The sequence below is a fragment of the Anoplopoma fimbria genome, chromosome 17, assembly GCF_027596085.1.
Source record: "Anoplopoma fimbria isolate UVic2021 breed Golden Eagle Sablefish chromosome 17, Afim_UVic_2022, whole genome shotgun sequence".
Taxonomy (NCBI): domain Eukaryota; kingdom Metazoa; phylum Chordata; class Actinopteri; order Perciformes; family Anoplopomatidae; genus Anoplopoma; species Anoplopoma fimbria.
Genome location: NC_072465.1, coordinates 24,142,441 through 24,157,950, shown reverse-complemented (window position 1 = coordinate 24,157,950; position 15,510 = coordinate 24,142,441). Strand labels below are relative to the sequence as shown.

Here is a 15,510-nt window from a genome sequence, read left to right as displayed (position 1 = left end):
AAAGTATAATTCAAACCATCTTTAATACTGACCACAGAAGCATAAATAATTGAATAAAATCCGCAGCGGTTTTTTGAAATGCACCAGCAAATAAGTCTACAACATTTTTTCTCTCTCTCTCTTGGGCTCGCTCTATGAAGTCTAAATCTTGCGGTGGGGAGAGAAGTGAAGGAGACCGAGACTCTGGTTTTGGCTGACTTTAAGTGGGCCTGGCTTGCATGTGGCGAGCAGGAACCGATGCCCTGGCAAACCGTGTGGAAATAGTTTTGCATCAAACACCAACGGGGCCCATATAACACATAGCTTTAAAGCCTGGCATATGAACACACGGATTTAGATTCAAGTTTACAATTGTTCGTTATTATTGTGTTTGTAGTGAAGCAGAAAGTTCAGAAAAGGTTAAACTTTACAAAACTATGTACAATATATGGATCATTTTTGGAAGAATACCCCAAAGGAAAGTACACATATGGATATTCAAATGGAGGGGTAAAAATGTATGAGCTTTTGTGGATGTACGGTAAAATGCAAATAGAGAAAGTGGTAGTATCTAAAGATTCTACACAAAATCGAGTTTTCTTCTATCTAACTTTTACATTTTGACATCCCCTTCTGTTTTTTTTCGGGGAAATAATTGAGCTCACTTCTCTGGGGACTAGGCCGGCTCATTAGTTGATCTTTGACCTTAGAGTGAGAAACCAAACCACCAACAGAAGTTAAGTTCTCATGGGGGACTGAACACATTTACACATCAGCTGCACTGAAACGTCTGACAAAAGAGAGGGCCACCACACACCTCACCTTTGTAGTGAAGATAATGTCCCAAAATGACTTTGGCAATTATGTTATTACTGAAATAATAATTAAATTAAATCTACATTATTAGAAACAGTTTAATGTGAATGTGGAGCTTGTCACTTACGCTATTGTCACTGGACCCTGACACGGGGTAGACCGTCCAGCCGAGCTCCGCCGTGGCTGTAGTGGAGTCCATAAGTGTCTCTGTGGGGAAGACACAAAGAGAAAGGGCGGTCAGATATCCTCCAAACAAGAAAACATTGCTGCGGTTCGATGGAAACCTCTTGAAGGTTGAATACAAATATTTGGACAAGGGGAATATAGTTTTTCTTCATAAATTGTCAGAGACGAGTGCAATATTTATTGAGCATTGAGGTGAGACATTCTGTCTGACCAACAGCTGAGGACTCAAAATAAGCTACAAAACAGCAAACAACTAATAAACAATAGAACTATGTATTTAAAGTTTTTTAAAACCATTTATAAGAGTAAAATATAAGCAGAAGGGCTTCATATTTCTGAATATTATGAAGGGGCTGTTAACAAGTTTTAATTAGGGGATCAGCACAAAGTCAACAATTGTTTTAAACATGCTGGTTCAAGCTTTGCAAATTAAATAATTGGCTTCTTTTTTTGTTGTTTTACATAATCTAAAAATAAACATTTTTTGAGTTTTGAACTGTTGGTTTGGAGAAAACCTCGAGCGCTGGGAAGTTTCAATGGACATTTCTCACAATTTTCTGTTATTTTATAACCTAAATGCTTATTTGGTTAACTTTAATAAAGTATGGACATAGCAAAAAATGATGAAAAATGATCATAAGCCATAGGCCTACAGAAAAAGACCCATAGGAAACAATTCATGCCTTAAGGTAAAGAGAGCTTATTATAGTTTCACAAAAAGTCCACATAACTATGCCATCATCTGTTTGACTCGTATGGAAAACAACAGGCTGGAGGAGTAAATCTCCACGGCGCAGAGGAGGGGCCACCCTACACGCCACGGATTAGCTGGTGGAGAGAAACACCTCCGGTAATTGGGGTCAAAGAGAATGTGCCTCCTGTCTGTCATGAGCTCCTCTGCGGCTCGCATTCCACCAGTCCGAACCCAAACGTCTGTCATACGCTCACTGACCCGTCCACGCTGTCACCTTTTCCTCTTCCCCTTCTGCGCCCTTTTTTTCTACTCCCGACTCCAACCTCGGCCATGCTCTCCTCTCTCTCTCTGTGCTCGACAGAGGGCCGGTCTAATGAACCTCCCCCTGCTGATTAGGGCCCTGACTCAGTCTTGTGCTCCGGCGTTGAGATGCAGCAGATGGAGAGAGCATTCGTCAGGTCCGAGGCGTCAGCTGTGACTCCGAAATGCCACAGAGGGATTTAGAAACCCCCCCCCCTCGACAAACACGGCTACTAAGCTTAGCATAAGTCACAGCCAGCAGGACTGGTGAGAAATGGCCCTCTGCTTTGGGCTCTTCATTAATATTGAATTGGTGCTTATAGTGTGAGACAAAGCCCCCTAAAATCAGAGAAAATGTAAAAGTTTTTTTTTTTAGAAACGTATTACAGGCGATGGGTGAAGTAAATCAAAGATGGAGGATCTGAAGTTACGTCTCACAGGATTTCGTTTTAACGCTTGAAGGATATTTTAGAAATTCCGAGTTGTTTCACAGCCCTGGATTTGCCTCTGATTTATATTCCTGCGTACGCCGGTGCATTTAATTAACAGGCTCCACACGCGTCGGTTTATTTCAGGGCCTTCTGCTGACTTTCCACGTCTCACCAGCGCTACTCGCAAAGCATAATGCTAGATCCCACCATCCCTTTTCAGTTATCTCAAAGCCCAAATCGTATAATTAGGCAGATGAGGCTGCAATTGAGCAGCTATTGATAACCTTGTGTGTGACTCAGAGCCGAGCAGCCTGCATGGGTGTTAGGCAGTGAAATGGTAATTATCCCCCATAATGATAACGATAATTAGTGGAGGAGCAAAGTGAGAATAATGAACCCCCTCTGTGGTGGTTTAAAGGGAGTGTTGTGGGGGGAACTGGGAGACTTCCCACTGGAACGTTGACGCTGACTGGCGACACCCAACCTTTTCCTGCCCGAAGCCGCACATTTCCTCTCTTTCTACCTGCTCTCTCTCCCTATCCTCTCTCCCTTCCTTAACTCCTCCATAACTCTCCCTTTACTCTCCTCTTTGACCCTGTCTCACCTCTTTCTCCTTCGTCTTCTCCCCCCACCCCCACCCACCCCCTTTCTCTCTCATGCTATCAGCAGGCCCACACGCCGGGACAAGTAGTACGTCACCCTAAAAAGACGGATCACTTTCCTTCCTCCTGCTGTCTGCACTTCAGTCCGGGCGGCCGCACCGATTCATTACAGAGCGCCACATATCTCACCGCTGTCAGCCGCCCGCCTCGTTCACAGTCTGAACCCCCGGCCGCGGCGGAGCGTGGACGCTCAGCGAGACGCGTTTTGGCTATTAATCAAGAAGGAAGACAAGACGCAGAGCTCCCCCCCCCCCATGAATCCAACCGCAGGAATCACTTGTTTCTTGTTTTGTGGCCGTAGCAATTGTGTAGGGACAGAGTTTCCCTTCTGTCTTCTGAGCTTCCACTATACACTATGTACAATAGACAATACACTGCAAGATGATATAGAGTTCCAGATGCCATCAATCTGTATTGTCTATTGTTCACGCTCTCTGGAACACCCTGTGAGGTTCAAACCAGGTGGCATTTTTAAACCATTATAACAGACAGCATAAAGGCTTTTCGGGTAACTTTTCTCCGTTCTCTGCTTAACGCCGAAAAACACGCAAGGCACATATTTCTGCAGCCTGGAGGCCTGTTCATGTGTTTCAGGCATCAGACATTTGTTTGTAACGTAGGTCACAGGAGACTCTGTGTACCGCCTGGTTGCTGCTTCTCTCTGGTCGCACTTCGCCGTTGAAGTAGAACTATCCCCATATTTTACTTTGGCTGCACTTCGCCGCAGAATTAGAACAGCCTCCGAGCTCGCCGAGCTCAGAGCGGCAGCCACAACTCTCCACAGACATTACTTGTATTGCCTTAACACAACCAAAGTACTTTTTGCTGTGTTTTTGTTTAGTTTTACTTCAATTTTGTAGTCATTTAAAGCCAAACCCCTGTTATATTTTGACGAAACCAAAGAAAATTGTTTTGTTGCCTGAATATAAACAAGTAATTGTGTTGTTTATCGTTTTATTTTACATCAGTTTTGTAGTCATTTTAAACCACACCATGATGTTTAAGTTAACCTAACAGATTTTTTTTTGTTTGGGGATTTGGAGGACTTACAAAAAATATTTTTTTTGTCTTGATAACCTTTTTTTTAAGAACAATTTGTAGCTTTGTTTTGGGATTCATTATTTCAGTGTATATAAAAAAAAAAACTGGTAAAAAATAATATCATTTTTACTTACTGGTGCAATATCAGCAACGTATTCTGCACAATTACTTTGTTTCTGGTGATTAGTTTCACTTTTTAGAGAGACAATTATTTTGTAACTAATATCCTCATTCCAAAAAAAAAACAGTATTTTTTAATATATCCCACTAAATGATTTGCTGAAAAAAACATATTGCAGCTTGCTCAAGGTTAATAAAAAGCGCTCGTCTGGTTCTGTGTGAACCTGTTTGTAGTGAAATGGATTTGCCCAACATCACAGTTTTAGATTCAGGAGGACACATCCAATGCTCCCAGATCTGATGAAAAAAACTGCAGCCTCTCGTTTTCCAACTTACAGCCGTTGAATGTCTTTGCATTATTTGTGTGGCAGTGCAGAGTGTTGCACGAAAGTGTTTTAACAGTTTGAGCTCTTGGGAAAATGGCCACCATAGCGGTCAAAGGCAGCAGCAATACTTCACTCTCTACACACACAAAGAGCTGTTGTTAATATGAAACTTTAATATGCAAACCTAATTCATTTTATAAAATTACAGAGAGTTTGAGCAACATTACAGTGAATAATTAAAGCTTGTGTGTCTTTTTTTTCTTTTTTTTTTTTTTAAACTTGATACCCTCGACTGTGGAGGGGGCTATGAATATGCAATGAGACCTAGGAGTCTAAGAAAAGCATACTACGCAGAGAGTGCTTCCTCCGACACTTCCTGGGACTAAGGAGAGAGTTTAGTGCTGATCTTAGAGAGAGCCCTCCAGTGAGAGGCTGTCTGAAGTGACGGGGGGGGAGAGGAGGGGTCGCCGTGGTACTACAACAACACTCCTCTTCTCTAAGAGGGGTCAGTGCTGCATCTCGGCTTTCTAAAGAAAGCAACAGCATTTTCAATGAGGGAAACAAAGAAGACCTGCTCACCGGAAAGATATTTAAAAACAGCAGCGAGCGAGAAAATAAACAATCTTACGCTGACAGACAAAGACTAAAAGGGCTTAAAGCTACCTACAAGCTGGATTAATAAATGAGAGCAACAAAAAGAGTATGGAGAGAGCATCTCTGCTCCACGTGCTGTGTATGCTGATGATTCACTGTTTTACAAATGTAATCATACGTTCACTTTCTCTCAACAAGGCAGCGTTTGCTCGTGGTTATATGCTTATTTTCAGTCAGTTGGTTTACGATGACAACTGACCTAGAAATCAGGATCTGACAGATGGATGGCCAATCAGTAAGAGTGAATAGATTTAAGATATGTAAGATAAGATAAAAAGATTTCTGAAGTCTGAGTGACGGATTGAAACCTTCTCTGCTGCCATGACTAATCCCTCAATACAACTTCCAACTTGGACATCTTTATTCCCAGAGAGGGAATGCAAAAAGAGCAGACTTCCAAACCAAAAGTGCTGGAACCTTCTTGTATATACAGTCATATAGTTAAATGGCTGATTTTTCTCCTTGACTCTCGTTTTCTCTGCATGAAGAATCTAATTCGACAAATTGCTTTGCAATTTATTGCATCGCTATTGAGGAAAATCCCTGCCTGTAAATTGCCTTAGCATCGCAGTTCAAACTGGAATCAAAGAGAATTTACCAATTTCCTAACAAACTAGCCTGTATTTAGGACATGCAGTTTAATGAGGGTGTTTTGAAGAAGCAATTGACCTCCAAAACAGCGTGAAGCAGCTTGCAGGCATGACTTCTTTTTTATCTTTCTCGCCAGCGGAACTGTAACCTCTGCTCTCTGTGTAACAAATCCCTCAACATTCAACTCAACATCAACACAAACCACATATGGTGCTTTTTCACGCTAGTGATAATGTCAGCTAGCAGGGCTAAAAGGCAGCTAAACGTTCTCCCCATAAAACCCATGCTGGGTAAAGTCCAGTTTAACCGCTGCTGAAGGGCGCAGGAGCATTTACTTGCCTTTCACTAAACACCTGAAACCATAGTATTTGAAGGCAAATGTGGGAAGATTGTGGTCTGCAGAGTAATATGAGCAAGCTGTTCATTGTGCTAAAAACAGAACCCTATAGAGTGTACCCCACACGGAAATCTGCCCAGATTAAGAGGCAAGGCAATGATATACCCCTGAGGGAGTCGGTGCAAGTCCAGAGACATGATTCATAGCTTTAATGATGGACAGGGCTACTGTATGGCCGGCTGGAAAGAATAACAATCTGTTTAATTTAGAGGGAAGAAGTGGAAGGAGCCCCTGGTCCGGAGGAACTCAGCTCAACTTATCTGTCAGCACAAGCTGGGCCCATTAAGGTACAGCCGAGCTCCCACCACTGTCACATGACAGCATATCCCTGTGTGTTAAATGAATCCTTAATCCCGCTTTTACAATGAAACAGGGGCTTTGTGGACCATGTGGCACTGGCCCAAACCCAAGAAGCTTGCCTTTTTTTTTTCTCTGTTTTGAAGAATCAGAGGCCGGCTGGCATGAAGCCCTGGTGTATCCAGGGCGCTACCCGGTGTGTCATTGGTGAGACATCACTCTGTCGGGGGAGATTTATGTGGTGCAGGTGGGGGGGATTTGTTGCGTCCTGACGAGGCAGGTTCCAGAGGTTTGGGAGGTGATGTGGGTGTTTTCGGGGGGCAATGAGAAAGGGCTCAAAAATCTGCCCCCACCTCATCATCAGGGCTGCAGAGTGGTGTGTTTTTCAAGTCAAGGAAAGATGAGGTAGGAAGCTGGGTAGTTGTTTTTGGCAGAGGACGGTGCAGTGTGAAATATGGTACCGCACACACAAACTAAGTAAAGTCGAGCACTCTCAGGGCACTAACTGTTGACAGAATGATACAGCGCTGCGTTCCCAGGGGCCTCCAGCAGGATGTACCACAGTAATCCCTACACAGCCGAGCTGTGTTATCAGTCAGTGTAACTTAACTTGTCAGCGATGCCAAGGAGGCAACAGCCGAAAACAAATGTTAGAAAGCAAAACAATACTACTTGACGTATGACTAAGAAGGCTTTCACATCCGGGACCTGTGCCCGGATGTGAGTAAACTCGGTAACCCCGAAGTCCAATTCATTTCAGATGAGTCTAAACACTATGCACTGCATTGAGGCACAGTTTGTCAATGCGTGCCCTGGTCCACTTGAAAATGTGGTCTTCAGTGCAGTTCATGCGTACTCAGGTACAATTCGCATCCGGTGTGAACACCAACTGTAGCGAGTCAATGAGCAGTTTTGAAAAGTCTGGCTTTTTTCAACACAGAAGGTCTTTTCAGAAATGTGCATAACGCACCCAAGACTATGGTTGTTAAAGCTGGAAGGGTTTACTAATTTGAAAGCTGAGCAGCTGGGGGGAGTGGAGAGGACAATGGTCACAGGCATGGTACGGATTAATGGTAACTAATATGAAAACGCCCTTAGAAACCAACTTGACTGTTGGTTGTCCAACCGGAATGCTACTGCCTTTGAGTGATTATTCTAACTTTCTAAATAACCAGATATTGGATATGGTGCTGCATTCTCCAACATTGTATGTCTTTGTTTGGAACTGTTCAATTGCACAGCCAATGAAAGAGAAACGATTATCATCTCAAGAGTGAAGTTGGCTCCACTCCACAGCTGGTGGATTTTACAGATCAAAACCCTCCTGGGTTCCTACCTCGGATGAAGAACAGTAATCAACGGCATGCGGTTGGCCCTTGTGGCCCTAAAATTTCAACATAGCAATTTGTTAAAAACAGGGGCATGACAATGTGTGGCTGATGCGTTCTCCCTTTGTACTTTAAGATGACATCAGTATAGAGTGTGCTGCAGGAAGGAATCCTGAAACCTGTAAAGGAGTTATGCAGACTTGGTGTAGTTCATTTATTTAACATTAGCTTTTTACTCCTGCTGATTGCATTCATGCTTCAAAAATCATAAGAATCACTGTGTTCATTCTTAATTTAATTTATGTAAGTATCATAAACTATCATAATCTTATTTTCTGCAATAATCCAAAATCCAATGGAAAAATCCCACTGGATTTCTTTCGAGAACCAGTGCGATGCGTGTGAACTTTCAGAGTTGGCCTACAACCTTCTTTCCGAACTCTGGACACAGATAAAACTCCCAAGCTTCTTAGGTGTCACTTCTCTCTTTTTGTTTATTATAAACACCTTCTCCTTTTTCACTCTGACGTTTATGAGCTGTTCACTTTTGCAAAAGTTCCTGTAAAACACGGATCCCATTTTCTGCAATAAACAAGGGTACTTGAACAAATTCCCTTAAAGTTTGTTAACGTCTGGTTAAGACAACATCCATGCACCGTCGCTGTTTGAAGGTTTTATAACACACTTCCAGTCCCCGCCTTGTAGAGAGAGAGTGCAGGGTCAGGACTGGAATTTGGCTCTGTGTTCTGTTGTTTTGCTTTCGTGTGTGTCTGTTCTATGTCTGTGTGTTCTAGGTGCAGCTCCCTAATGACAGATTGAGGACACCTGTGTGAGGACGAGGGTTCGGTCTATTCAGGTGGCTCGTCGCTCTGCTCACACTCTCAACTCTCTGACACGAGATGCAGCTTGTGTGTTCCTTTGTTTTTATCCATTTTGTCTTTCTGTAAATCAATGCTGTATTCTGCTGCATCAAACAACAACAAAAAATGACCAACAGTTCTGTAAAATACAAGTCAGCCGACGAGCTAGCAGGAACAGTTGGTTTTTTTTAACAATCCACTATTAAATGGAAGGCTGCAAATCATTTTTCAGTAACTGTCTCTGTCTTATCTCACCTATGATTACAACAGCCCATTGTCATGCCAATCATCTGAAAGTATAGCTTTTTCTTTCCATAAATCATGATGTGTTTTTGCCATTAGCAGCACCTGTAGGTGGATCATTAGTGCAGTTCCACCATTAAAATGTAGTTAGTTCTGAGTGACACCATATTTCATGGCAGACAGACATCAATGTACGCAGTAAATCGCGAGCGGGGAAACGGTCACCTGGCCAATCATAAGCTGTGTGAAAGCAAGCTGGCTAATAACACTGGCTTGAGGATTTATAAGTCCACTTTCCATATTTCCCCAAATCCCCGACAACCCACCCGCAACCTGTTTAACAGATCAGCACATTTTAAATTCTGCGGTGGAAAAATTCTGTAAAAGTGGGTCCCTCATTTTTATAAGCAGCAGCTGAAGGGGAACATGCGTATGATTGAGGGAAAATGACATTCATCCGTCCGTCCATCCGTCCGTCCGTCCAATCACTTTAAGTGCCGCTCGAGCACTGCGATGTTCATCTACGAGTGCGCTGGAAATACCTGCAGCAAAGTTCGACGGAGATGTACAAATCACTTTTCATCAGAGTGACAGCTTTTCAGACACCGCTCCTAATTTACTTGATGGAAGTAATCATCGCGGGCCTCCCACGCCTTGCCTACAAGCCTTGCCTACAAGCCATTAGTTAAAAAGTGGATGATTAAAAAAAAACGAAAAAAAAAAAAAAACGTACAGAGCGAGCTCATGCAAGAACATGAAGCCATCCTTTATTTAACGGATGTGCGGTTACCGGCTTCACATGAGGAGTTTTGTTCCCTCCCTCTGCTGTCTTTCTGATTTTCTTTGTCTCTTTCTCACATTCTCCCTGATCCTTTATTAGGCGTAGCAGGAAATAACCCCCTCCCATAGCCCCTGTAGGAGCAGTACAACCAGGATACGCTTGTATTAACCCAAAAGACAAGACGTTCCCCCCCCAGCTTAGAATATACTCAACTGGAACTGTGGTGGCAATGGGACCAATTCCCCCTCCTAATTTATCCTACATGAGACGATGTCTGAGGTAGTCAAGGGAGCAGCTATCTCCATGCCAACAGTTTTTGATTGGCAGCTCTGGTAAATTACGGTTTAAGTTGAAGAGGTGGGTGACACCAACTGAGAAACGTGAGGGAGATACGGAATACGAAAAAAGCACTTTGGAGATGAATAGAGTGGAGACTGATAGGTAATAGGTCAACTTTGTCTTGGAAAGGAAGTGTAGAGGTTTGTTTGTGTGCGCATATGTCAGTGTCTGTGCGAATCGTTGACTCATTGTTACGGCCTATCTTTGGCTGATATAAGGATTCGCCCTCTACTTGATATCTCGCCAAACTACCTCCTCGCACATTATTTGTGCCAAGGCAAGTCATTCAAGTCTGACAAACAAATCTAGTTTATGGCCTATTATGCATCGGTCTTAAAGAGCCTTTCATCCTCTGCTAGATCCTTTAAAAAACCTGCAGTAAATTCCTGAGCAGAGGCCCTGGGTTTCTTGTCATGTTGAAGTTTTGGTGATAAGGTTTGAACTGTTGACCTGGGGGGGGCGCCTTCAGCTCCGTGGTCTATCAGAGAGACATTTACGAAGCCCGTCAATGTCCCGTCAAATCAGTGAACCAATTTACTGCACATGTCGGAGTCTAATGGAGAAACTTTAAGATGAAAAGAAACTAAACAATATTCTACAGCAGCCATGTGATGCCCCACAGCTGTCGGCTTGACCGAGAATATTCACTAAATAGAAATGTGCTCGATAGCTGTTTCCACTTCTTTTATTATGGTAACTACAGGGAAATATTCTCTTCCCCATTACTAATTCAACGTCTCTAAATGATAATGCTGATAATAAGCAGGTAATCGGCAACTTTTACAATTGAAACATATCAAAAAATGTAATAAACAGAAGAAAAAAAAATCAAACAAAGACTAAATAAAAATAAATATGGTTTTGCATGACCCACAGTGACATTGGTCAATCTAACTGGCAAAGCAGCACATTTAGAAAACACCTTTTAATGTACCTAAGATGTGAACCAGTCTTATTTAGATTTATTCCATTTAAAGCTCAACTTTCAGCTTCTCAATTTGAACTATACCAATATTTGAGACCCTTCAACAGTGCTCAAAGATTTACCAACACCCCGCTGCTGCTAATGACAAGTGAAGACCCCAGCGTGCGCTTGACAAATTAGTTTTGCATTTCATCATATATCAAACAAATCTGTCTCGAAAAACACTTCACACGCGATGCTTTCTTTTCCGTTTTCTTTTTTTTTTTTTTTTCTGTCTCCGATTCAGTTTCTGGGTCAAGTGCTGGGGGAAAGAGGGTAAAAAGATCCTTAGACTTCCTTGTGTTGAATGATAAATGTGACTCATCTGGAGCTGTAAATGTTTCACGAAATCTAAATAAATGAGGAGCTTTTTCCTTGCTTCTTGCTTCAAAAGTATGTTTGTCTCGAGCTTAGGTTTTGATTACGAAAACACAATGATGCAAACCGCCGTACTCGTGAAGAAATTCTGCTCTGAAAATAATCTGCTGTAATGGAAAGTACAGCAAATTCACTGATGCAGTCAGCAAACACTGCAAAACACTGATTAGCTTCATTAACACATGAGGGGTTTTTTTGGTAGCTCATGTGCTACATGCTGCTGAAGGAACAAAGACTAGTTGCTTGTTGCCGACTACACTCGTGCTATGAAACACGCATCTGTGTCCTGTGGACCATCTGTGTGACTTTGGGGCATTACCTGGAACCAAATGTATTCTTAGTTCTTTTAAGAGGTATAAATAAACTTCAGTATTAGTGCTTTCCAATGGATGAAAAATTATAAAACAGAATATGGTAGTTTATTTCATTTTAGCTTGAGAGTTAACGGCTGAATAATTCAATACAGTGTTTAATGTGGAGAATGGAGAAATGGTTGGGTCTGTCAGCACCACAGCCAGGGAAAGATTATAAACATTCATTAATCAGTGTGATTTAATGTTGATTTCATCTGGTGTGATTGGTTCAAATCATCTTGTTAGAAAGATTATAAACACAAATGTGGAAAAAATATGCTACATACTCATCTTTCTTTCCTTTCTAACACTTGAAATACACTGAAAATGGAAATAAATAAAAAAAAACTGCATGCAAAAACCAATACGTCTATATATATATGTTCAAGCATATCTGCTATGAGAACTGGCTTTGCTCATCTGCTGCAGGCTTTCACCGCTGCTGTTGCTGAAATGCATTCTGTTAAATTAAACCAGTAATATATTTGATTGGCAGCGCCTCCACAAAAAAGACACCTCGGAGTCGACAAATAAATCAAATGCGCTCCGAGCGGAGAAACTTGACAACCCTGAATAATTCAACCGTGCTGCCCATAAGCCACTAATGACTGGTTGTCTGTTCTGTTTCCAGGTGCAACACTTCCTGTCTCTGTGTCATGCAGAGGAATTTTGAACAGCGTTATTGATGTGTGAGATACATCACTGAGGGTCATGACAGGAGAGCTGATCTCTAGCCAGTCGATGCTGCCGATCTGCCAAGAAAGTCATCAGATCGGTTGTTTTTCTTCTCTGTCTGGGGCTGATATCCCCCTACCCACACACTCACACAAACACACACATACACACACATCCACCTCCAACCTTTCGCTAGTTAATCAATGCCGTGACGTACTTAGCAAACATATTTTCCCCCTTCCCCGTCGCTTGATGTTAGGCGCAGAATTATACTTAAGACAAGAGGCCATAAATTAGGCACGCACATTAAAAAGCTAAGAGGAAGGTGTGGAAAAAGGGAAGGTGCTGTACGCGCTTCAGCGACTTGCAATAAAACCTGTTCCGTTACGGATGATGCGGTATTATTACGTAAGGAGGGAGGCGAGATGTAGGGCTGTAATAATGTGTATTAATGGGCATCGTTATGTGTGTTTTACAACGCCTGCAGTCATGTAGGAAAGGTAAAAGAGGAGTGATGATTTATTCTCACTTAGCCGTTCACTATAGACACCGTGTCTGGCCTCTTCTTTTCCTGATTCATCTCCCACCCACCCCCCCCCCACACACACCTGCCCAGTCTGTTCCATCTCTCCTGTTTCATCCTTCCTTTTTCCTTCTTTACTCCCTACCTTTGCTCGCCTCCTTTGTTTTATCTCCTCTCTGTTTTGCTTCCCCCCCCCCCCCGCCACCCCTCAACATTATTTTATTACGGCCAACAAGACGCCCCATATTCATCTCTTGCCCCCCTGTACTCCCTGACCCGAGGAGGAGGCGAATGTACCTCCCACCAGCCGTGACTGTTTAACCATCACCACGGCTGTCTGTCGTCCACCGCCGTGCCTCTCTTGATGGAGACCACACATTTCACGGAGGAGCATTGGTGGATTCCAGGCCTGTGAGCTAGCTCTTCTCTCTCTGGAGTTATTGGGGGGGGGGGGTCATGACCCCCTGAAGGTCTATAAAGCGGAGAATGGGAGGCAGTGGAAGGCAGTGCCTCGGCCACATGCCTGCCTGCTGCACTGCTGGGACCATTACCGGATCCAATCCCACGGGTAAGCAGCAACAACAGGCCTCGACGTAACCCAAATATCACTTACAGCACAGGCACTCCCGCAATCAACATCCTCTTAATCACCGACTGCACGGCACAATGGAAATTGTGTTGGGCAATCATTAAGGCACCTTAAGGACCTTCCTTTCGTCAAACTTACATAAACTGGGAGATATCGGATACCAGCGGAGCAAAAAACAGAGAGCTAATGGTTTCATGGTGGTCAGCTGCGAATGAGGGGAAGACAGCAAGAAAATGAGAGTGGGGGAGAGAAAAGTGGGGAAGGGAGAGGATAGATGGAGGAGACTTAAACAAAGCAGTTTATGTGAGGGGAAAGAAAAACAGCAGACTGGTTTCGATATCGTGTGTCTGTCCTCACAGCGTTACAGCGCGTACCGTTCATCTCAAATAACGCTTTTTTAAGTGTTTTTTCTTCGGGGACAAAATGAGGTCATCTACCATTTCATTTAAGTCACAACTACTTGAATTACTCAAAGCACAAACAAAAACACAATGACACATTTTATGAATCGTTTTAAATTATGACAATCAACTTGCGGCCTTGTTTTACTCAATCATAACACTTTTACAAGCAGACTCATCAACATTTTATAGATAGGGCACTGCAGCAAAAATGTTCCCTGTGTCTTTGAGAATGTGCCAGGCATTCATAAATCCATATATTTCCTACTGGGGGGAAATATAGAAATATTGTGGGGTTGGTGGCAGCCTTCAAAACAATACAGTTCAATAGAGAGATGCAGGTATGAGTCCTAAAACCTGAAAATGAGTTAGCATTTTTTGCACTTTAGGTTCCATCGTCTGGAAGTCAATGTTGTTGTTTCTTTGTGTGTTTTTGGTTAAATGCCTGAAAAAAGGTCTGTGGTCAACAGAAGCTTAGGAGAGTTACGCGTTTTGCTCTACCAAATCAAATTTATCTATAAATACTCGACATATGGACGTTAAAACTATGACACGTCTTTAAAAAGGCGGATGCTAACAAGGGGCTAAATGAAACTACAAAATGTCATCCTAGTCTCCCTCCGCAGCCTCGTTGTGCATACTTCCACTCATACGACCGTGGTGTGTTTAAAGCCTAACGTTAGATTTTTATTTCTGCCGGTTGCATTCAAACTTCAAATCATACAAGTGTTTATTTCTGGAGATCTTGCTGAACGCGCAAGTATCATAAAAATGTGTTAAAAACTTGTTTTCTGCAACAATTCTAAATCCAACAGAAAAATGACATTTTTTGTTTTGTGAACATGGCGACGCTTACATAAAGAAAAATATGTCATCTCTGCAGCACTCAATGCGTTGTTAGAGCGTACTTTGGTGTGAAAAAGAATTGTTGTGATATTCTTTCAAAGGGGACAAAGAAATAGTACAAGGCATTTTTAAGAAAGTAAACAAGAAGCACAATAAGAACTGAAGATTCTTTGCTCACCCTGTTTGGCATTGAACTGACAATTTGATTTTAAACTCAACGTTTTGAAATGAGCATTTTTCTGTATTACGATCTGTACTGCGCAAGATCATGCAAAACAAGTTACCTAATGTGGCATTAATTCCACAAACAGGAAGGTGTGGAACAACTCTTAACCCATAAACTCAGATAAATGTTTGCATTGCAACCTGCAAGGTAAACAAACAGTGTCTGGCTCGAGTTAAGTCCAGAGATGCTTTGTGGTTCTCTGTGGAATGCAAAGTCCTTCTTTGCTCTGAAGCAACCAGCCCTCCATCTGTTTGTTTTGGAGCCATTACAGCCACTTAGCTTGACAGAGCACTTTGTTTCCCTTATCTCCTGAGCAGCTAAAACGCATAAGTGTTTTCAGCGTCTGTTCAACCTTGGGTTTAACTCCTATCACCGCTGTTTACTCGTGACACAGATCAAAGACTGATTGCTTTTGAGTGAGCGGTTGTAAAAAAGGAACCGAAAAAACTTCTGTCTGCGAGTGACTTTATGGTTTCATTTCGACAAAAATCCAAACAAAAGGCATATTTC

The 15,510-nt window shown here is 42.5% G+C and overlaps 1 protein-coding gene across 1 annotated transcript in view; it reads right to left on the bottom strand.

The window, feature by feature from the left end:
- The window catches only part of ephb2b (eph receptor B2b), a 101,315-nt gene that overhangs the window by 71,857 nt on the left and 13,948 nt on the right, over window positions 1-15,510 (bottom strand). Inside the window, exon 3 of the mRNA XM_054617772.1 lies at window positions 923-1,002. Coding sequence (XP_054473747.1) covers window positions 923-1,002 — 80 coding nt within the window. The remainder of the gene's footprint in view (window positions 1-922; window positions 1,003-15,510) is intronic.